This window comes from Vipera ursinii (genome assembly GCF_947247035.1).
Source record: "Vipera ursinii genome assembly, chromosome: 1".
In the NCBI taxonomy this organism is placed as follows: Eukaryota; Metazoa; Chordata; class Lepidosauria; order Squamata; family Viperidae; genus Vipera; species Vipera ursinii.
This window is the reverse complement of record NC_139512.1, coordinates 112,208,768-112,233,264: the sequence shown is the minus strand read 5'-3', so window position 1 is coordinate 112,233,264 and position 24,497 is coordinate 112,208,768. Positions and strand designations below refer to the sequence as shown.

General features: G+C 40.2%; 1 protein-coding gene across 1 annotated transcript in view; it reads right to left on the bottom strand.

Annotated features, from left to right (window-relative positions):
- Positions 1-4,726: 4,726 nt before the first annotated feature.
- The window catches only part of LOC310632475 (NACHT, LRR and PYD domains-containing protein 12-like), an 84,289-nt gene continuing 64,518 nt past the window's right edge, over positions 4,727-24,497 (bottom strand). The window contains exons 9-13 of the mRNA XM_083349695.1: positions 18,999-19,169; positions 18,651-18,821; positions 18,303-18,473; positions 10,428-10,598; positions 4,727-5,993 (exon numbers count right to left, since the gene is read on the bottom strand). Of these exons, the coding sequence (XP_083205821.1) occupies positions 5,906-5,993; positions 10,428-10,598; positions 18,303-18,473; positions 18,651-18,821; positions 18,999-19,169 (772 nt within the window). The 3' untranslated portion in view covers positions 4,727-5,905. The remainder of the gene's footprint in view (positions 5,994-10,427; positions 10,599-18,302; positions 18,474-18,650; positions 18,822-18,998; positions 19,170-24,497) is intronic.

Here is a 24,497-nt window from a genome sequence, read left to right as displayed (position 1 = left end):
CTTCGTCTGCCTAATGGATCCATTGTTCCTTCTTTCTTCTACTGAGGACACAAACAACCCAATCATTGAAAGAAAACAGGAAGACACCAGATACCAAATGTCCAGAATCCATCATAACTCCCATGTGGGAAACAAAAAAGGAGGGAAAGGGCTGCAGTAGTTTTCCTATTCCATCAGTGAGTAAACTTGTGGAGGGAACTGTAAAGATAAAAGTGTGGAACAAAGTAAATTTGGAGCTTAAATGGTCCAGGCCCAAAATGCCCATGCAGGAAAGCAACCATGGGAAAAGAGCCATCCCTGCCACTGCACCCAGTGGACAGCCGAAGGGCAGGAGTTGCCCAGATGGAAGGAAAACAGAACAAGCAAAGTGGGAAGCATTGCTGGAGCTGGAAGAAGGCAGAAAGGACTTTGGTCAACTTGGAGCAGGGAGACAGGAGTGGAACTGACACTGGCAGTAATCTGGAGATGAGTGCAGGACAATGTCATCTCATCCTTGCCTCTGGAAATGTTTGGGATCCTAACACCTGACTGGCCTATCTGGCCATGCAGATCAGCCCTTTCTGACGTAAGTATAATGCCTCATTATCTGATTGGCTGCTTAGCTATTGATGTTTCTCCCCAATTTCACTGATTCTCCCTTTGGATTTCCACTGATTGCAGACTGTTTGCCAACACTGTATTCTAACTCTTAGAAACATCACTCCTTTATTTGACCCTTTGCTCATTTGGCTTTCCCTATTTTGAAATCTCATATCAGCAACCATGGCATAAATGTCCTTCTAAATGTTTTGTTTTGTTCATGTCACTTGTGTTGAAATCAGCTTTTTAAACCATAGAAATGGAAATAAAATAAAATAATGTTGTAGTATACATCACAAAAGGAAGAAATACAACTGCTATGAATCCTGATGGTCGGGTGAGTTTGCAAAAATGAGAGAGAATGAGATTGAGAGAGATTATTACTCAACCACAGCAATGATAATGCTAACTTTCAAAGCTGGATCGTATGTCTTAAAACAAAACTTTTTACTCTATTGTTCAGAATTGTACATTATAACACAGATATGACAAATTGACAGTAATAATGTGAAAAAAACCCCACAGCGTTATGTATATACATATACATATACATATACATATACATATACATATACATATACATATACATATACATATACATATACATATACATATACATATACATACATACAGTACGTACATACATACATACATACATACATATATATATATATATATATATATATATATATATATATATATATATATGTATATATATATATATACATACATACATATATATAAGATTATTTACCATTTCTCATTTTACAAATTCCAATACATTCTTGTGAGTGTTAAATGTCTCCGTGGCTATATGGTAAATCATAGAAAAGAGAATAGTGAAGCACAGACAGCCTGAGAGGTTGAACTCTACACAGCATTTCAGCATACTAAAAAGCCAGGAGAGTTTGTCAATATGAAATCATAGGGATTGGCCAAACTGATGAATGTAAATCTTTCCCAGGAACTATGCATTGGAAGTTCCCAAGCAGGAAAGGAAAAGGGCCTCTGAAGTTATTTCATCCAGATATCAAGTATACTCCCTGTATGAGGGTGTGCTTATAGGTTTACAGTGAAAATCTATTGCCATCCCCACTTCAAGCTCAGATGAAGGACCTCTTTCTTTCCTGGAGATGTTTCCTCCCTGGACAAATTGTGCAATGTCTTTCCCAAATAGCTTATATTTTTGGCAAAGCATTGGCTCTTCCCCAGAAGAGAGTATTACACAAATACAGGCCACAAAATCCAGCCCTCCCATATCTGAGCACTTAGGTTGTAAGGCTTACCATTCTGTGGCAAAATAGAGGAGGTTGAAAGTTAAATTGATTTTAAATTTTAAATAGTCAGATAAAACAACAAATGAAGCAACGTTCTCATTCCATACATTACAGGAATATTGGAAGAGTTCAGGAGGATCTTCAGCCAGCGTAATATACATGCACACTTCAAACCCATGAACATACTAAGGCAGAAGCTTGTCCACCCCAAGGATAAAACACCCAGACACAAACTGAGCAATATGGTATATGCAGTACAATGCAGTGAACTATGTGCATATCTGTACCTTGGGGAAACAAAACAACCACTTCATAAACTCATGGCACAACATGGGAGAACAAACCCATCAAGACAAGATTCAGCAGTCCATCTGCATTTAAAAAACAAAGGCCACTCTTTTGAAGACAGCAAAATTGACATTTTGGACAGAGAAGACCATCAAAGAGGCCATCTATGTCAAAACTGAACAGCCCTCTCTCAACAGAGGGGGACAGATATGACATCATCTATCTTCAGTCTACAACAGTCCTTTCAACAGTTCCAAAAAGGGCTCCACATCCATTTGCATTACTTAGGTGACCCTGAGGTCAGATAAACCTCCAGGTGGCCTCAACAAATGACCAGCTGTCTGCAAGGAGTATAAATCCTTCCATTCCCCACCATCCAGTCAGAGCTGAAGAAGCTTCTTGGATGAGAAGCAAAACGTCTTCAAAGAAAAACAAGAAAATCCAGTTGCCTCATGAAAAAGCACATTTGGAATAAATATTTGGATGACTGAGAACCTCCATAGATGTCCTACAGAGTTGTAATACAAGGAAAGAGTTTCTGGTCATGTGCAGATTCTTTTTCTCCCCTCTGCAAGAGATAAAGGAGGCCAAGGACCTGGAGGAGGCCACAGGGAAGACAAAACTCTTCTTAGGAGAGTCCAATTTACTCATACAAGTCTAAAAATGGTCCCCTCCTTTTTTGCCCTCAGCTCTATGGGAGAAGTATTTGCCTAACTACTGTTTCTGTCAATTCCCTTCTGAAGCTCTTCCTCTGTCTCTGTCTCTCTGTGTGTGTCTCTCTGTGTGTGTCTGTGTGTGTGTTAGTTACCATTGCTATCAACCTTGCTATTGAACTTTGGAAACTATCATTGGCATTGTTTGTATTAGACTCTTGATGACCATTAATTTGGGAATTTGATGAGATTTCATTCAGGGGGGTTGGGTTGGTCCTTTTGCTAGCTTTCTGCTAATGAACATCAATTATCCCATTGGAGTCTGTTTGACATAAGCAGCTATTGATCCTGGGAAAAGCAGCCAGGATGAAGCTGCAGGAAACTCCCTGGATGCCCAGGACTCTAGTCCTACCAGCTATTGCAGACATGTCAAACTTGCAACGTCATGTGATGTCACATGTTTCGGAGCTTCTTCCCCATTGCTGGCAATGGGATGGGTGCAGTTTACCAGTGATGCATCTGGCTCACAGGCTGGCAGTTAGACACCCCTGGGCTATTGTGGCATTAATGAGTGCACTGAATGTTCAGTGACAAGGTATAGCAGTATATTTTGCTGTTATCAATGGAAGTCAGACCACCACTATGAATTAACAATTCCTTAATACAAGGTAAAGGTAAAGGTTCCCCAGCACATGCGTGCTAGTCGTTTCCAACTCTAGGGGCCGGTGCTCATCTCTGTTTCAAAGCCAATGAGCCAGCGCTTCTCCGAGGACGTCTCCCTGGTCATGTGGCCGGCATGAGTAGACAGCAAAGGCGCACGGAACACTGTTACCTTCCCACCATAGTGGTCCCTATTTTTCTATTTGCATTTTTACGTGCTTTCGAACTGCTAGGTTGGCAGAAGCTGGGACATGTAACAGGTGCTCACTCTGTTATGCAGCACTCAGGATTCGACCCGCCAAACTGCTGACCTTCTGATCGACAAGCTCAGTGTCCTAACCCACTGAGCCACCGCGTCCCTTACAAGGGACAAGTACATGCCAAATAAAAATATAAACACTAAAATACTAAAGATGTTGCATTGCACTGATCTTATTCTTGTTCTGCATCGTAATTACCCCTTGTTCACATCTGATGTAACTTTGAACAATCACTGAGTGTACATTAAGTGAGAACTGGCTGCAAGAGCTGCCTGTGCCTTTCAATATGACTTCTAGAGTGTCCTTGCAGCTATAACCATATGCAGGGCCAGTTCAGTATGTAGGAATGGAAGGTTTAATAATACTTAATTTTTTAAAAAGTGGCTGGCTGAAGAGGAAGTTCCAGCTGTAGAACTTGTTTCAATCTATTATAAAGCATTCTGCAAAATTCCTGGCTTCATAATATCACCACTATATATGAAATAATCAAATCTGATCATGACATTTCCAACAATTTTAATAATTGAGAATTGGAGTAATACATGATCAATGAAACGTCTTATACTGGGTTTTCATTCAATATAATGTAAATTTTATATTTTTTCCACTGAAATTCTTGTTGCGTACCAATTCTTCTGTTCAAATTCTGCATCAGTTCAATCATAGAATATTTAATTTGTTTAGTTTCTTAATTGTATTTTACCACCCAGCAACTTATAAATGAGTCACTCCATTTTGTGCTACAGGGTTTCCAAATTCAATAAAGTCTCTAATAGTTGCCTTGGTTTTGTAATTATTTTAGAACTATGTAGCTTATTTGAAAATACTAAAACTGTTTTGGTGCTTCTGGCCATTCTAAAGACAGAATTTCAAAGGATTTCTATCTTGTTTGAAGAATCAGAATGCCCACTTCTTGGAAGTTCAGTTTGCTTATGCTTTTAATTTTATAAACCTCCATCCAATAGAAAGAGGATGGCCCCTGAGATAAATTACACTGGGAAAAATCAGTTAAAAATTTATTGAGGTGACAGGCAACCCAGCAACAATTTATAGAAAAATTGTGACAACTTCATGTAAAATCAGACTTACATGTTGGGTTCAATCCTGAGCTAAGTATGTTCTGCTCCAGTGATATATATATTTCATAATGATTGAAGCAGACTAATCAGTTACAGTAAATGAAGCAATTGCAGTACAGTCAAAATCAACGACACAAGTCAAATGACAATAATCAAGGCAAAATCTGTGGCCAAAGGTGTCCCTTTAAATAAAAATATTAAATTCCAATCTTTCCTAGCCCTGTTCCTCATGCAAGCATATTTAAGCATTGGAAATTGTTAAGCATAATGGACAATATAATTTCTATATATCCAGTGAATGTTTACTGGTATGCGGGGCAGCAACCATTAACCCGGGAGGGCAGGAGTTGCTCAGATGGAAGAAGAGCAGAAGAAGCAAACTGGGGAGCACTTCTGGACTGGAAGAAGCCAGAAATGACTTTATTTTTCATGTTGAAGTAGGAACATAGGAGTGTAGGATAACATCATACTAGGAACCTCAGTGGTGCAGTGGTTAGAATGCAGTATTGTAGGCTAACTCTGCCCAAAGCTAGGAGATCCATTCTGACTGGCTCCAGGTTTACTTAGCCTTCCATCCTTTCAAGGTTGGTAAAATAAGGACCTAGATTCTCCTTATTTTTGTCCCAGATATGCTAACATTTGTCAACCACTCAGAGTTGTGCAAAGCACTATGGAGTGGTATATAAATCTAAGTGCTATTGCTATCTCTTCCTCCCCCTGGAAATGATTGGAGTTCAAACACCTGACTAGGCTATTTGGCCATGAAGATCAGCCATTTTTGCCATAAGTATACCGTCTCATTATTTGATTAGTTGATTAGCTATTGATATATCCTCCCCAATTTCACTGGTTCTCTCTTTGGATTTTGAATCCCTTTGAATTTTGAAGATTCAAAAGATCAGTAAATTATGTTTTATTGTCCACATTTTCATTAATACGTTTGCGTGCTTTCATTCCTGTTGCATTTTTCAGCTGAAAAGAGAGAAAAGTCCTCAGTTTGGATTATAGTTTTCGAAGGAATGTTCTTCAGACTTTCACTTGAAATATATTAAATTCCAACTGTTCCTAATCATATTCTAAATGGAAATAAAACTAGATCAAACAAACAATCATGAAAAAGCTTTTGAGCTGGAGGCTCTAGCTGCATGTTCCGTCTCCATCCATTCACCCTTCTGTACAATATGTTTTCCATTGAACCTATAATGAAAAAGAAAATCATTTTAATATGTCAACAAAATATAAGGACCCATAATAGTTCTATCAGAATGAGAAGGGACCCACCTGACCATCTTTGAGGCCAGACCCTGATGTTCAAATATAATCTGATGTACCCCATATAATTCCATTTATTTGATCGCATTCTTTCCAGGCACATTTGATCTGATTCAAAAAACCCTTTATTTTAATTGTCTTTAGAAGGACTTGATATCCCTATAAGATCTATCCATTTTCGGAAAGAAATTCATTCTTTGCTTTGGTGTGCCCATATTACTCACATTGCTCTCCATGATTTTCCCCCCAGAATCAGGTAAAAATCATAGTTTCTTCATATTTTTATTTCATCTCTCAACCTGAGTAGTGCCCCTATCCCTCTCTAATTTATCCAGCCTGGTCCTCAGTTGAGCCTCCCAATCAGTAGCCAAGTACTGTAGCTCTCTTCCATGATTTCACCCCCTGTCCAAGTTGTCACTGGGGGCCGATAAGCACCAGTTGAAAGGGCCGTACTGAGTGGAGCAGCCATTGGTGGATTGATATAAGGGCTTGCTTTGATTCAAGAGAAATGTTTACTTCTGGAAGACTTCAAGAAATAGTTTGATTTAAGGCTATAATAAACTTTTAAGACAAATCAGGAAGTATGAAAGAAAATAGTAGTTTAAGAGTGAGGTCATCAAATTTGGAAAAGAAATGGTATGGTAACACAATAAATGTGTTACTGTTTTGATATAGACATTGTTATATATATGGTGGTGCAAGTGTTTTTTTTATCCGAAATACCATCTGTTTACCTGAATTGAATTTTATATTAAGTTGTACCATTATTTGTTCCTGTTACTCTCCAGTTCCAAAAAATGAGATTTACTGGTTCTGGATCAGGCTGAACTACATCCGATGTGTTTTGCTTTCAAAGAGAATGAATGTGAAATCCTCACTTTGTCTTGGATTAATTAAAATCTCTTCTAGGCTCCCCCAATCTGCTCAGTATTTGGGGTTTGTAAGAATCTGGAGCAAAGTCCAAGTCTGGCTATTAGAAGACCCAGTTCCACAACCAGAGAAGTTTGGACAGGAGCATGAATGGAACATGCCAAGCACTGAAGATATTATCAGTGATATTTGATAAAGATGAAAATGTACTGAATGGGCCTGTCCGGGCCTGAAACCCGATTGGTACGGGTCCAGATAATCAGTTTCCTCCAGGAACAGAGGAAGCTGATGCACCACCACACTCTCAACAACCTTCGCCAAAAAGCGAAGGTTGGAGACTGGACAATAGTTATTTAAAACAGCCGTGTCCAGGGCAGGCTTTTTGAGGAGGGGTCTCACCACCGCCTCCTTCAAGGCGGCGGGGAAGACACCCTCCTTCAAGGAAGCAGTTATTATTGCCTGGAACCAGCCTTGTGTCTCCTCCCGGGCCGCATAAACCAGCCAGGAGGGGCACGGATCCAACAAACAGGTGGTGGTGGTCATCCTCCCCATGATCCTATCCACATCATCAGGGGAAACAGGATCGAACTCAGTCCAGATAACATGCTCAAGACCGTCTGATTCCTCCACGTCAGACTCTGCCCAGTCAGAGTCCAGACCAGTCCGGATCTGAGCGATTTTGTCCGCCAGATGATGACTAAACTCCTCGGCTCGTCCCTGTAAGGGATCCTCCCTCACCTCCTGGTTAAGGAGGGAGCGAGTCACCCTAAACAGGGCGGCTGGGCGATTATCTGCGGACGCGATGAGGGCAGCGAAGTAATTAGACTTCGTCGTCCTTATCACCGCAAGATAAGACCTTATAAAGGTTCTTAACTGCAATCGGTCAGATTCGGATCGGCTGAACCTCCAACCACTCTCTAGACCCCGTCTCCGACACTTCATCTCCTGGAGCTCTGCAGAGAACCACGGAGCCTAACGGGATCTGCGCCGGGTCAGAGGTCGCAAGGGTACAACACAGTCAAGTGCCCTGGCGGCTGCCCTTTCCCAGGCATCCACCAGGGCATCGACTGGGCTGTGGGTGAGGGCGATGGGTATAGACCCAAGCGCCATCTGGAACCGTTCCAGGTCCATTAGGCGCCTGGGGCGGAACCACCTGGTCGGTTCCACCATGCAGCGGTGGGGGGGTGGCATAACGGAAGACCAGCCGCAGGAGATGATGATCTGACCATGACAGGGGAACAATAGTTGGAGAACCCCCTCCCAGATCATCCCACCATTGTCCAGACAGGAACACCAGGTCGATGGTGTGACCCCCCACATGAGTCGGGCCCTGAATTACTTGGGTCAGGCCCATGGCCGTCATAGAAGCCATGAACCATTTTAATGTCTGGAGTAGGCTAGTTTTCTTATGATTAAGAAATCGGTAAATATTTTCAGCCTAGGCTAAAAGGCTTAAGTGTTGTGGCCTTTTGCCACATTGTGTTTCCTTCATAGCATTGTTGATGGGTTCACTGGATGGTGTGTGTGTGGGGGGATATTTGCACGTGGAATGGATGGTGAGGGGTGGCAGGGATGACATTCCCCCCCCTTTCTGTTCTACATTCCCACACTTTGTAAACCATTAGACGGAAATGGTTTGGATCTCATGCAATCATCAGCCCAACATTTCTCTGCTATCTTTAAGGCAGCCATTTTTCAAACAGCAGGATAGTTGTGCTCATACAATATGCTACCCATGTCCATATCTACCTTGAAAAGAAGAGGTGCAAAAAATAACTTAACTAGAACTTTTCTTTGTTCTGTAAGAAAACTAATCAAGGTGCTGGTAATGACCTAAATGGCTTGGGTCCGGATTATCTAAGGGAACACCTGCTGCCAGCATCAACTTCCCATCATCCTGTGTGCTCCCACAGGGAGGGCCTTCTCAGGGTACCGCCGGTTAAGGAATGCTGGCGGGTTATTCCCAGGGGAAGAGCGTTCTCTGTGGGCGCGCCGGCCCTATGGAACCAACTTCCCACGGAACTTAGGACTGCCCCCGACCTTCGTTCATTTCGCCGGGACCTGAAAACTTGGCTCTTCGAGCTGTTTGGTCAGACTGAGGGGTTTTAATTTTTAATTGGGTTTTAGTTTTAAATTTCGGGGACTTGAATTAATTAATTGTTTTAACTGATTTTAATTTTTGTATGTTATGCTTTTAATTTTCCCTGTAAACCGCCCTGAGTCCTACAGGAATAGGGTGGTATATAAATTTAATAAAATAAATAAATAAATAAATAATCTCAACAAACCCAATGAAGCTCAATAACTGAAGATTCAAAAGATCAGGTTCAGAGTCTTTGCAAATCCTGAACACTGTAATAGAAGAACTGAGCCAATGGGATACAAGGTTGGAGGACTGAAATCTCCTCTCCAGCAGTCTCCTTGCTCTACATACCAGCTTGGGTAAGAATCTGACAGAAATGAAATTCATTCTATAGCATCATCTCCTGATTTTATAGATAAGTCATGTGATTATAAATTGATATATATTCCCCACTTGAGTTATGGATCGATCTCATTAGATGTATGCCGACTAAAACAACTTTATTATTTAAAAAAAAGAATGAAGAAAATGTGAACATGAGTTTTTTTTAATGTTAAATAGTCACATGAAAAGCGATCATCAAGGGATTTGTCCAAATCACAGCATTTCAAGTGAATATCCGATGGAAAAAAATTCAAGAGTTACCGTAATACACACAGTAAGTTTGTTTTGGTCTGTTACTTCAGACTTGCTTTGCAAAATTATTCCTTGGCTTCTTTTTCTAGCCTTAATACATTGGGTCATTCTCAGATGATGAAAAGACAAATGCTTTTCCCAAAGAGAGGGGGGGGGGGCGCTATCCTTTTCCTAAAGGCCAAAGTAGCCATCCTTCCTCAGAAGGATCCTATACGAGACAGGAATGGATACAACCTGAGGAGTTTATATCACACACTGCACACAACATGGCAACAAAACTTTTTTCTGCAAAATTTCAAATGCTTTCTTCAATCAGTTTCCTCTTTTGTATTTTTCTCACCAGGACCAAAGTTCAGTGAAAAGAAGCATCTCAGTTTTCTATAAGAGCACTGCACCACTCTCCCCAAACAGTCCTGCTAGCAGGTCAGTATGGTGGAGAAGGTACTGGATGAAGTCAGAAGGAGCTTCCCCAGGTGCATCAAAGAGCCCAGAGTCATCAATCACTTACAATGCATTCAGAAGAGTGATTGATTTTCTCAATAAAGCAAGGAAAAAGTCCACAAGAAGTTTCTGTTAAACAATCAAATAAAAAACTTACATGGAATAAGTGAATAAATTCTCATTAATGAGGAAAATATAAGTTCAAAATATCAAAAATAAAATATTTCACTTCATTTGATTTAAATTAAAATGTCTCTATAATAAACAATACCTAGGAAATCAGATGACAATATAGAAATCAAACAGAAATGAAAAAACTGATGGTTTACCATAGCTCCTTTAACTTATGCTCCGAGTGTTTCAGTTCTTCCCAGAGCAGCTTCATCTCATAGTCACTAATGTAGTCACCTCGCAAATGCAATTCACGTAGTTTCTGGTTTATCTTGACAATTCCTACAATCTGTCTCCTCCAGTGTGTTTTCAAGGACTCTGCATTAATCCTACAGAGAAAGGTCAGAATAATTACAAATACAGGACCGGATTGGCTACCCGCAGAGTTCTATAAATGTTTACAAGATACATTAAGCTCACCAATGAAAGAAGTTTGCAATGAGGTATTACTAGAGGCTAAATTACCAAACACATGGACAGAAGCAAATATTACTTTAATATCAAAAGAGGAGTCAGATTTGACACAGATAAAAAAATTATAGACCAATATCACTACTAAACATGGATTACAAAACCTTCATTTCAATAGTAGCAGAGAGACTGAAAAGATTTTTGATTGAATTTATTCATCCAGAACAAAATGGATTTTTACCAAAGAAAAATGAACCTTTATTGTCAAAGTACAACCATGTATACATTGTGATTGGCTGAGCCTCCCTTCATGCCCCCCCCCCACAACTCACAATGACAACAAACCTTCCATCTTATTACACCATGTGAGCTAATTGCACAACACACCGGCCTCGCAAGTCAATCATAAAGTTTATAAAATTATTTCCCATTCAAGAGCCTAACAGCCCATGGATAAAAGCTGTTCTTCAGCCTGTTGGTACAGCTGGCTATAAATAATAATAATAATAAACAACTTAAGGATTATTTTAGATACATTGGGATACTATGAAATGCACGAGTGTTGGGATTCAAATATGTGAATAACCAGTTCTCTGTGTGGATGGCTGCTTCCGGAAGTCCATTCTGGGCCTGGGCAACAAAAAATTAGCTACCGGATCTGCCGAATTGGTGCAAACTGGCTGAATCCCACCACTGAAATGCACCCAGGAAAATGAATGGCACTAATTTTCTTAGATGCTCAAAAAGCTTTTGACAATGTAAGTTGGCAATTTATGACATAACAATTAAACTATATGGACTTTGGAGAAAAGTTTATTAATGAAGACAATATACGATAAACAAACAGCAAAAGTAATTGTTAACGGGGACTACACAGAGAACTTTAATATAAAGAAAGGCACAAGAGAAGGATGTCTGCTATCCCCACTGCTATTTATACTAACTTTGGAAGTTCTCAATAGAAATATCAGACAAGATCTGGAAATCAAAGGAATGGAGATAAAACATGAAAGCTATAAACTACAAGCATTTGCAGATTATCTGGTATTCATTTTAGAAGAACTGTTGCGAGACAACTCTTAAACTATTGAAAATAATAGAAGAATTTGAAGAAATAGCAGGACTGAAAATAAACAGAGAAAAAAACAAAGTTATAGTTAAAAACCTTACAGATAAGCAAAAAAACTGTCAGAAAAAATAGACTTACAAATAGTTAAGCAAGTTAAATATTTGGGAATATACTTAACAGCAAGATGTGCAACGATAAGATAATTATATAAAATTACTAAATCAAACAAAATTAGATTTGGAAAAATGGAGAAACTTACAACTATCAGTGTTAGGAAGAATAGCTACTGTGAAAATGAATATTTTATCAAAATTCCTTTTTTAATTTCAAACAGTACCTATAAAAATAAAGTTTTTTGATGATTTGAATACACTGATCTCGAAATTTATTTGGCAAGGAAGGAAAGCCAGAATTAAACTGAAAATGCTACAAGAAGCTAAAGAAAATGGAGGATTTGGACTATTAGATTGGGTCTTATAGATGGCCATGATCCATAGATATTTCCAAAAACATTACATAAGAAACACATTATTGTTTGTATGGGAAAAGATAAAACCAAAAATCTATACAAAAATCCCAGGATGGCTATCAATGATGGAGGCATTCATTCATTCAAACGTAGTTAAATTTGAGAAAATTCTAACATGTTAGAATACAGATGGGAAATTAAAATCTAAACAAGAGTTAGAAGATCAGGGTACTGACTTTTCATGGTGGCCTCAACTGCAAATGCAGTCGAGGTACAATACAGATGTTAAAATATATGGCTTTTATAAAGACCAGAAAATATTTGATCAGGGTTGTTGACTTATGATGAAAAACTGATTAAGAAATTATATAACTTTTTATTGCATTTGAAAATGGAAGATGAACAAGTGAAAGTAACAATGATAATATGGGCAAATTTTTTTTGGATTCAATACAGGATTAGAGAAATGGCAAAAATTTTGGGATAGAAACTGTAAATTGACAATGGCAACTTTGTATAAAGAAAACTTATATAAAATGTTTTATAAATGACATCTTCTATCTGTCAGATTAGCTAAAATGTTTGAAAATATGTCTAGTAAATGCTGGAAATGTAATCAAAATCCTGGTACATATTATCACTTGTGGTGGATGTGTGTTAAAGCAAAAAAGGTTTGGACAAAAATACATATTTGGTTAGTGATCAAACAGGATTTATAAGTGGTAGACAAATGAAAAATAATGTGAGACATATTGTAAACTTATTAGAATATTTGGAAAGAAATAATCAAATCCCTGCAGCACTGATTTTTTTGGACGCTGAAAAGGCGTTCGATCAATTGAATTGGCAATTTTTATTTAAAGTCTTAGAGAAGATGGAGTTTGGTGATAAGTTCTTACAACCTATTAGGGCAATATATCAGAAACAAACAGCTCAAATCATAATTAATGGTAGTTTAACAGAAGCTTGTAAAATTGAAAAGGGTACAAGACAGAGATGTCCGTTGTCACCATTCCTGTTTGTTTTAACATTGGAAATATTAAGATACGCAACTCAAATAAAGGGAATTAAAATTAAAGATCAAGATTATAGATTGAGAGTGTTTGCAGATGACTTGGTTATTATGTTAAGTCAACCGACTCAATCAGTTATAGATTTAATGGAAATAATTTTGCAATATGGACAAGTTTCTGGATTTAAGGTAAATAGGCAAAAAACTAAAATATTGTCTAAAAATATGACTACAGAACAAAAGGTAGCTCTAGAAAAATTAATGGGATTTGAAATAGTTAAAAAGATTAAATATTTGGGGGTATACCTTTCAGCTTCAAATGTGAAATTATATAAAAATAATTATGAATTGTTATGGTTAAAAATACAAAAAGAGATAGTTGGAGAAAATTACAACTGTCTTTATTGGGAAGAATTGCAGCAGTGAAAATGAATGTTTTACCAAAATTTTTATTTTTGTTTCAAATGATACCTATACTTAAAAAAGATTCAAATTTGGAGGAATGGCAGAAAGGTATCAATAAATTTATTTGGGCAGGGAAAAGACCGAGAGTAAAACTTAAGATAATGCAAGATATACGTGAAAGAGGTGGTCTTAAAATGCCCAACTTTAAATTATATTATGAGGCTGTGGCTTTATCGTCAATTAGTAATTGGTTTAATTTAACAGAAGGAAGATTATTGAATATTGAGGGATGTGATTTATTATATGGCTGGCATGCATATTTATTGTATGACAAAAAGGTGGATAATGTTTTTAAGACACATATATTAAGGTATGCCCTGTTGCGAGTTTGGAAAAAATATCGATACAAGTTAAATTATAAAATACCAATTTGGGCAATACCTAAACATGCAATAGAAAATATAAGTTTGGGATTTAAAATGATGTGATTACATATAAAGATATTCTTAGACTGGAAAGGAATGTATGGCAATTAAAGCCATTTAATATTTTAAAAGAAGGAAAAATGGCTGGCTTATGCAGCTCGGGAGGGGACACGAGGCTGGTTCCAGGCGGTCATATCTGCTTCTCTGAGTGAGGGTCGCTTCCCCGCCTCCTTGAAGGAGGCGGTGGTGAGACCTCTCCTCAAGAAGCCCACCTTGGACCCAGCTACATTGAATAACTTTCGTCCAGTCTCCAACCTTCGCTTTCTTGCGAAGGTTGTTGAAAGTGTGGTGGCGCATCAGCTTCCTCAAGTCCTGGATGAAGCGGATTATCTAGACCCGTGCCAATCGGGTTTCAGGCCGGGCTACAGCACGGAGACGGCATTGGTCGCTCTGATGAATGATCTCTGGAGGGCCCGGGACAGGGGACATTCCTCTGTCCTAGTCTTATTAGACCTCTCGGCGGCTTTCGATACCATCGACCATGGTATCTTGCTGCGGCGCCTCAGGGGACTGGGAGTGGGAGGCACGGTTCTTCGGTGGTTCTCCTCCTTTCTCCTGGGACGCTCGCAGTCGGTGTTGGCAGGGGGACAGAGGTCGACCCCGAGGTCTCTCGTTTGTGGAGTTCCTCAGGGGTCGGTCCTCTCACCTCTCCTGTTCAACATCTACATGAAACCGCTGGGTGAGATCATTCGTGGTTTTGGAGTAGGATACCATCAGTATGCTGACGACACCCAGCTTTTCATCTCGACTCCAAACCACATCAGTGATGCCCTCGACGTGATGTCCCGTTGCCTGGAAGCGGTCCGGGAATGGATGGGGAGGAACAGGCTTCAACTCAACCCGGACAAGACTGAATGGCTGTACATACCGGCATGCCAGGATACTCAGAGTATTCCATCCCTTAATATTGGGGGTGAGTTATTGCCCCCCGTTGATAGGGCCCGCAACCTGGGTGTCCTCCTAGATTCACAGCTCTCCTTAGAAGATCACATAGGAGCTGTGACCAGGGGGGCCTTCACTCGGGTTCGCCTGGTGCGCCAACTATGACCCTATCTGGACCTGGATGCCTTGCGTACAGTCACCCATGCACTTGTGACCTCTCGCCTTGACTACTGCAACGCTCTTTACATGGGGCTGCCCTTGAGAGCCACTCGGAAGCTTCAGCTGGTACAGAGTGTAGCTGCTCGAACACTTTTGGGGGCTTCCCGATACTCCCATATTACACCTCTCCTCCGTGAGCTGCACTGGCTTCCAGTTGCCTTCCGAGTGAAATTCAAGGTGCTAGTGATGACATACAAAGCCCTACATGGCATGGGTCCGGATTACCTACGGGAGCACCTACTGCCAGCTTCAACACCCCTCCGTCCTGTGCGCTCCCACAGAGAGGGCCTCCTCAGGGTGCCACCGGTCAGAGAATGCTGGCTGGTGGCCCCCAGGGGGAGAGCATTCTCGGTGGGTGCGCCAACCCTTTGGAACTGCTTGCCTGCTGAAATCCGGATGGCCCCCGACCTTCGCACCTTCCGGCGTGACTTAAAAACCTACCTATTCCAGCAAGCCGGCCTGGCCTGATAGATTCTGGGGTTTCATTTGTTTTACTATTGTTTTACTGTATACTTGCCTTGCTCTGTACACCGCCCCGAGTCCTTCGGGAGAAGGGCGGTATATAAAAACAAACAAATAAAATAAAATAAATAAATAAATAAAAATAGTACAAACTTGGTTTCAGTATGGCCAGATACAAGCTAGATGGAAAGAAGATCAGAAAATTGGCATTTCTACAACAGATGAAAATTTGGTAAAACAAATTAGAGATGAAAGTCAAGCGCATATAAGAAGGATATATAATGCATTGATAGAAATAGATTCAGAAACAACTTGTTAAACATTGTATGATAAAATGGGCCCAGAATATTCAAGAGCCAATAACGATGGATACCTGGGGGAAAATTTGGGTCAGAAATGTAAAATTTACTCAGGCACAAAATTTAAGAGAGAATTTTTATAAAATGTTTTATAGATGGCATTTAGATCCTAAAAAATTAGCATGTATGTATCCAAATTATCAGCCTAAATGTTGGAAGTGTGCCTGTGAGGATGCAATGTACTATACCATATATGGTGGACTTGTAAAAAAGTTAAAGCTTTTTGGATTAAAATTTGGTGGAATATGCAGAAGATATTTAAGAAAAAGATAAGGTTTTCTCCACAGTTATTTCTGCTGGGTATTATTACAGATTGTACTGTTGTAGAAACTAAATTGATGTTGAATTTAATAACAGCAGCAAGACTTTTGGTTTCACAATACTGGAAGAAGGAGGAACTGCCTTCTATAGAAGAGTGGACTTTAAATGTTTCAAACTTGGCAGAAATGGCAAAAATTTCAGCATATTTGAAAGAACAATCGCAACAGAGATATATTTCGGAATGGAGAAGATGGATCGATTATATTCAGAATAAATATGGGACTAAACAATTTCATTTAGCATACGAATGAGTATTAGAATTATGTTTAAGTGGAGTTAAAGTGTGATAGGATTTAAAGTGTATTTATAGTTGGTTAGCATATTTTAGCTCAAGTTTATTAGAAGCAATACCCTGTATTCAGCTCTGGGAAGTCGGGGGGGGGGGGAAGGGAGGGAAGTTGGGGGGGAGGGGGAGGGAAGGAGTTTATGCTTAAAATGTATTGTAAAACTTTTCAATAAAAAAATACATATTTGGTTAGAAAAAATGTTAGGGAAACATCTATATTTTAGATCTGAACTTTTTTTTATTAGGCATAATTCCAGAAAAAAAAGGATAAACAAAGTGTATATTTTATACTACATGTATTAATAGCACTGAGGATTGTATTTGCTAAGTACTGGAAAAATGAAAAAACACCATTGGATGAAGAGATAATCAAGAAAATACTGGACTGTGCTGAAATGGATAGACTCACATTGAGAATCAAAGAAAAAGAAGATAGAGAATATTTTCAAACATGGAACTTATTTTATCAATGGCTGGAAAAACAAGATAAAGAGTAAGAACTTAACTTCTATTACTAAGCAAAAAATTAACCCAGACAACATGTTGTTCATTAAGCAGTATTGAATTGTAATAATAGAAAATTACTAAAATACTTTTTAAAAAAAGAATAATTACAAATAGATCTTAAAAAATCAACTATGAACAGAGTTCTTGAAGAATCTGGAGGGAATTCCAATATTTGTGGTCTTCCTGAATATGTTTACAAAAGCAATAGCATTTAGACTTATATACCGCTTCACAGTGCTTTACAACCCTCTCTAAGTGGTTTACTGACTCAGCATATTGCGCTCAGTCTGGGTCCTGATTTTATTGACCTCGGAAGGATGGAATATGGAAGAGTCAACCTTAAGCCGGTGAGACTCGAACTGCCAAAATGCTGGCAGCCAGGAGTCAGCAGAACTAGGCTGCAGTACTGATTATCAAGACATAATTGCACACCTCTAACTCAAAATTCTTTTCACCTACATAAATCTCTCTCCATGTAATCTGAAAGTTTGAACCCCTCATACAGTGCTTCTATTTTTTTCATCCTTAACATAGACAAAGATTCCTAATTCAGTGACTGTTTTTCTCAAGAATTTCAGCGAAATCCCTACAATGGTTCTTTGACAGACTGTCCACCAAGCCTGAATTAGAATAATATCTTTGAAAAAAACATAAACTCTCTTGTTTTTGAAGGGCCCATACAGAACATAATTATCTGGTGTATTAAAAATACTTCCTTGTGGATATATTTCCCCGAACAGAATCACTTAAATGAAATGACGCAAATCACGCTGAAAAGCAAACACTGCTCACCACCGTGATCTTTTCAATTTACAGTTAGAATATTTAAGCCCTGCAGGAGGCATTTCTGCTGCTCTGTCATCTCTGTTGGTGGGAAACAACTTCTCTAAGCTTCTAAAACTGAGTACATGTGCATAATGACTGGTGAGGGATTTAGTCAAGAATTTTGCACCAAGTCTGTAGGGAAAAATGAAAAATATTACCATTATTTCCTGAAAAGCAAGCAAGGATTATATTTTGTAGAAATTGAAGAGAATATATGGAATACATGGCAAATAATTCCTCTCTCTGGATATATTTCCAGAAGACACACACTCAAGAGAAAGCAACACACATCAAACTGAAAAAGAAACACTGATCACTCACCGTAGTTTTTCTATCTTACAGTCTGGATGTTTGAGCCCCTCACATAGCATTTCAACTACTTTGTCATCTAAGTAGTCGGGGAACAAATCTAGTTCTCTCAATACCCGATTCTTCCTGAGTATTTCGACAAAAGACCTGCAGAAGGGTTCTTTCAGGAACTGCCCTTCAAGCCTGTAGGGAAAAGTGCAAAATATGACAATTATTCCATCAAAAACAAGCATGGACTGTATTCTTATAGAAACTGCAGAGTATGATTATATGTGGAAAGTGAGGCCTTTCCTTGTATGTATTTCCAGAATATAGTCAAGAGAAAGTACATCAAACTAACAAGAAACACTGATCACTCACCGTAGTTTTTTTATCTTACAATCTGGATGTTTGAGCCCCTCATTCAGCATTTCCTTTACTTTTTCATCTAAGTAGTTGGTGAACAAATCTAGTTCTCTCAATCCCTGATTCTTCCTGAGTATTTCGGCAAAAGGCCTGCAGAAGGATTCTTTCAGGAAGTGCCCTTCAAGCCTGTAGGGAAAAGTGCAAAATATGACAATTATTCCATCAAAAACAAGCATGGACTGTATTCTTATAGAAACTGCAGAGTATGATTATATGTGGAAAGTGAGGCCTTTCCTTGTATGTATTTCCAGAATATAGTCAAGAGAAAGTACATCAAACTAACAAGAAACAGTGACCACTCACCTTAGTTTTTCTATTTTACAATCTGGATGTTGGAGCCCCTCACTCAGCATTTCCTCTACTCTTTCATCTAGACGGCAGAGAAATAAATGTAACTCTCTCAATCTCTGATTTTTCTTGAGTACTTCTAAAAAATGCTTGCTGCAGGACTCAGTCACAAAACCTTCATGAATCCTGAAGAAAAGAGTTCAAAAAATTAAAATTATTTTGTGAGAAACAATACGGACTGTACTACAGAGTACAGAATAACAGAGGTGGAAGGGACCTTGGAGGTCTTCTAGTCCATCCCCCTGCTCAAGCAGGAAACCCTATACCATTTCGTCCAATCTTTTCTTAAAAAGCTCCAGTAATGAAGTACCCACAACGTCTGGAGGCAAGTTGTTCCACTGATTATCTGTTCTCACTGTCAAGAAATTTCTCCTTAATTCTAGGTTGGATCTTTCCTTGATAAGTCTTCCACCCGTTACTTTCTGTCCTCTCCCCAGGTGCTTTGGAGAATAGGTTGACCCCCTTTTCTCTGTGACTGTCTCTCAAATATTAGAAGACTGCTATAATGCCACCCTTAGTCCTCTTTATTAAGACTACTAGACACACCAGTTTCTGCAATCGTTCATTATATGATTTAACCTGTACTCTTGTAATCATCTTTGTTGTTCTTCTCTGCACTCTTTCAAAAGTGTCAACATCTTGTTTGTATTGTGGTGACCAAAACTGGACACAGTGCTCCAACTGTGGTCTTACCAAACCAGTATAAAGCAGTACTTTCACATGACCTTGATACCATCCCTCTGTTTATGCAGCCCAGGAATATACTGACTTTTTTGACAGCTTTTAATTGGTTGTCTACTAGGATCCCTAGATCCCTCTCACAGTTATTGCTTTTAAGCTGGGTTTCACCAGATCTGTACCTGTGCATTTGATTTTTCTTGCCTAAGTGCTGGACCTCACTTTTCTCACAGCTGAATTGCATTTTGTTGGTTAGAGCCCAGTGTTCAAGTCTGTGAAGATACTTCTGGAACTTGAGTCTATTTTCTAAACTGTTGGCTATTCCCCAACAGCTTGGTGTCATCTGCAAATTTAAAGGGTTCCTCTTTTATACTCTCATCTAAATTATTGATAAAGATGTTGAAGAGTATTGAGCCTAATACAGAACTTGGGGTACCCCACTGCATACTTCCTTCCATGTAGATGTAGTTCCATTGAGGTGAGGATTACACATTGTGTGCAGTTGGTTAGCCAGTTATGAATTCATCTGGTGGTGATGCTGTCTATTCCAAATTTTTCTATCTTACCAAGAAGTAGATTGTGGTCTACTTTATCAATCCCTTAGTGAAGCCCAAGTATACGATGTCCACTCCATTTTGCTGGTCCACTAATTTAGTCACTTTGTCAAATAAAGCAATAAGGTTTGTGTGGCATCTGTTTTTGACAAATCCATGTTGGCTTTCAGTAATAGATTTTTTTGTTTCTAGATGCTTGCAGATCTGTTGTCTGATTATCTTTTCCAGGATCTTCCAAAATGTGATGTCAAGCCAACTGATTTAGTTTTCCTGGATCCATTTCCCCACCCCCCTTTTAAAGATGGGAACCATATCAGCTCTTTTACACTCCTCTGATAGATCCTTGATGTTCCAGAGGTCTTATTTTTTCTTTTTCAGTGGTATTATGCTACACTGGGCTTTTATAATTTCATTTTTCAGTTTCCCTACCTTCTTTTTTTAAAAAACAAGTTTTATTGGTTTTTCAGTTAAAATCTACATATTTAGAAAGCATCATGATGACTGGATAATCAGAGGTTCAGTAACAGAGTTTTCAGTACATAATTCAGGTTACATTATCAAAACATCCTTCTCAATTTCCCTTAACATTTCATACAACCAGTTTAAACTAATAAATTTCCGACCATAGTATGGTCAGTTGAAAAATTTGTCAATTCAATTTCATTGAAATATATCTATGTCCTGTTATTAAAGTTTACCTAATTTTAATTTTAATTATATTATTCAAATTTAGCCTTTAACATCCCAAATAATATTCACAACCTAAATTTCCCTTATTTCATTACAGCAAAAACTATAGCATCTAACATGGCTGAGTAGCTATGTTCTACCTAATAAACATTGTGTTTCACACCCTAATACATCACATGTTACTGACAGGACCACAGCCTATGTTTATCAATCTATAACTATTTATATAGAACCAGGTTCTGTTTTAAATTTTAGCTAATTCTTAATTCTTAAATAGAATAATCAAACGTCTTTTAACATCAAACGTGGGATCTATAAACCAAATTTCCATTATGTCAGTGCACAAATTATAATGTCTAAAATAAGCCTAATAAAGGGCTTTTCAACCTTTTCATCCATTGTACCACTTTCAGGATAAGGCAATGTCCGAGTACCACCAGTCTCCTAGCAAGGTGTCAAAAACTTGACCAAAAAAAAAAGGAAAAAAATGATAAAGTACAGGTAGTCCTTGACTTAACAGTAATTCGCTTAGTGACTGTTCGAAGTTATGATGGCACTGAAAAAAGTGACGCATGACCATTTCTCACACTTATGACCATTGCAGCATCCCCAGGGTCATGTGATTTACATTCGGATGCTTGGCAACTGATTCATATTTATGATGGTCACATTGTTCCACAGTCATGTGGTCACCTTTTGCAACCCCTCTCTTTCTCTCTCTCTCCCCCTCCCTCTTTCTTTCTCCCTCTTTATCTCTCTCCCTCTTTCTCTCCCTCTCCCTCCCTCTTTCTCTCTCTCCCTCCCTCCCTTTCTTTCTCCTTCTCTTTCTCTCTCCCTTTCTCTCCCTCCCTATTTCTCTCTCCCTCCCTCTATTTCTTTTTCTCTTCCTCCCTATTTCTTTCTCCTTCTTTCCCTTTCTCTCCCTCTCTATTCCTCTCTCTCCCTCTCTCTCTCTCCCTCCTTTTCTTTCTCCACTATATTTTTTCTCTCTTCCTATTTATTTCTCCTTCCCTCTCTCCCTGTCTCTATTTCTCTCTCTCTCCCTGCCACAGAAGCGGCCCGCCGGAGCAGCCCCGACTCCTTCACCCCCGACAGGCCCTAGTCCTGGAGTCTCCTGCTGCTGGAAACCTGGGACGCAGCGGCATAGCATGGCTTGCGAAAAGTGGGGCAGGCGGTGGTGGCTGTTCCCAGCGCTGGCCAAGGGCAAGCAGGGCAAGGCCGCTCCTGCTTGAAAGCCAGGGTTTGGCAGCCGGTGAGGCATTTGTGCGGGGCTGTCCCGGGGCTGGTGGGCCGAATGGGGACCAGCCTCCCCCGCTCCACACTACAGCAGCACTCACGGAGGCGGCGCTGTGGCCCGGCTTTCTCTTGCAGAAAGCAAGCTGAAACCGAGTGAGGGAGATTGCAGGAGCGCGAATCGGCACGTGCTGAGAAACACCAATCTCGTGCTCCTGGGATCCGCGTTTCTCAGCATGCACCGATTTGCACTCCTGGCAATCTCCCTCACTTGGTTTCAGCTTGCTTTCTTTTGCAGAAAACAAGCTGAAACTGAGCGAGGGAGTTTGCAGGAGCGCAAGATTGGTGTTTCTCAGCATGCGCAGATTCGCACTCCTGGCAATCTCCCTCGCTCGGTTTCAGCTTGCTTTCTGCAAGAGAAATGGTTTCAGCTTACCCTGCAAGAGAAAGCAAGCTGAAACCGAGTGAGGGAGATTGCCCGGAGCGCGAATCAACGCGTGCTGAGAAACGCCAATCTTGTGCTCCTGCAATCTCCCTCGCTTGGTTTCAGCTTGCTTTCTCTTGCAGCAAGGCAAGCTGAAACTGAGCGAGGGAGTTTGCAGGAGCGCAAGATTGGTGTTTTGCAGAAAACAAGCTGAAACTGAGCGAGGGAGTTTGCAGGAGCACAAGATTGGTGTTTCTCAGCATGCGCAGATTTGCACTCCTGGCAATCTCCCTCGCTCGGTTTCAGCTTGCTTTCTGCAAGAGAAATGGTTTCAGCTTACCCTGCAAGAGAAAGCAAGCTGAAACCAAGCGAGGGAGATTGCCAGGAGCGCGAATCGACGCGTGCTGAGAAACGCCAATCTTGCGCTCCTGCAATTTCCCTCACTTGGTTTCAGCTTGCCTTGCTGCAAGAGAAAGCAAGCTGAAACCGAGCGAGGGAGATTGCAGGAGCATAAGATTGGCGTTTCTCAGCATGCGCTGATTCGTGCTCCTGGCAATCTCCCTCGCTCGGTTTCAGCTTGCTTTCTCTTCAGCTCGCTTTCCACTTGCGGAGGTTGGGGCCAAATGTACGGATCAGCTGGTGATTGTGTACGGCCGGCCCCAACCTCCACCAATGGGCTCCAGTTGGCGGCCAGGGCCAGCTGTAAAGAGTTGCCAACAGTGGGGGAGGAGGGAGTCAGGCGCGTTTTTCCCTTCCCACCTGCGTTCTGATGGCTTTGCCTGCCCTGGTGCGCATCAGGAAAACAAACATGGGCCTTGATTCCCACCTACCACCGCAGGATGAATCCTTGGGGAGGGCCCACGCCATCTGGCCACTTTGCTTTCCCCTTTGCTTTGCACATAGGGAAGAGGAGAGGGGGAAATCTCTTGAACACCAGGAGGGAGGCCACGTGAAGGCCATGAGGAGTATCGTAAGCTCGCAGGGGGGGCGAGGAAAAGAAGATGGATGTGAGTGGACGCAAATACCTACCTGCCGAGGGAATGGATGGCTCTGTCCCCTTCAGGCTCGCACTTGCTTCTGGGGGAAGGATGACACGGTTGTTACACAATGAGTCCCAGGAGAGGGCGGGGCCTCGCTCTTCGCATGCCCTGGTAGGTTTCTGCAGGCAGCTGCCAAGCAGCATGTTTTCCGGCAGCAAGTGAGCTGGGAAGGAGCAGGGGGGGAGGTGTGGGGGGAGGAAGGTGACACCATGTACCACCAGCTAGGTGCTCGCGTACCACTGGTGGTACACATACCACCGGTTGAAAAGCCCTTGCCTAATAGATACATAAACACATTCTAGTTCTATCTCATAAACATTTTCTATTTTACATCCTGATAGATCACTGATTACTAAAAGCATAACCTTTAATGGTTCTCTAAGAACTCACTTTTTAAATCTAACTCTGGCTTTCTTTTTTTGCCAATCAGGTTTCCAGACCAAGGCCTTTGAATTGCCAGATAGGTCTCCCTTCGCTCCAATACATATTATTTGAATCGAAGGAGGCCATCTAGCCATCAGTGATCCACAAAAACCAAACCATTTGTAATCATTATGTTGTTGCCCTGTTAGTTCTAGTCTCTGTATTTGTTCTAAAAATTTTATCTTCAATTCGATCTGGATTCCTCTTCCATCTGGGTTCATCTGCTTTAAGTAAAGAGTCTTATCCAATTTTGTAATTAATGCTTGGCTATCCAGGCTTTCAGGAAACTGTCTTTGTTGATCTTCCATGTCCTCTATGTTAGTATCACTATCTTGTACATAGTATACTTCTAAATTTATAGGCTATTTTGATGGAGTCAAAATTTGAGTATTAAGTTTTCCGATAGTTTGTT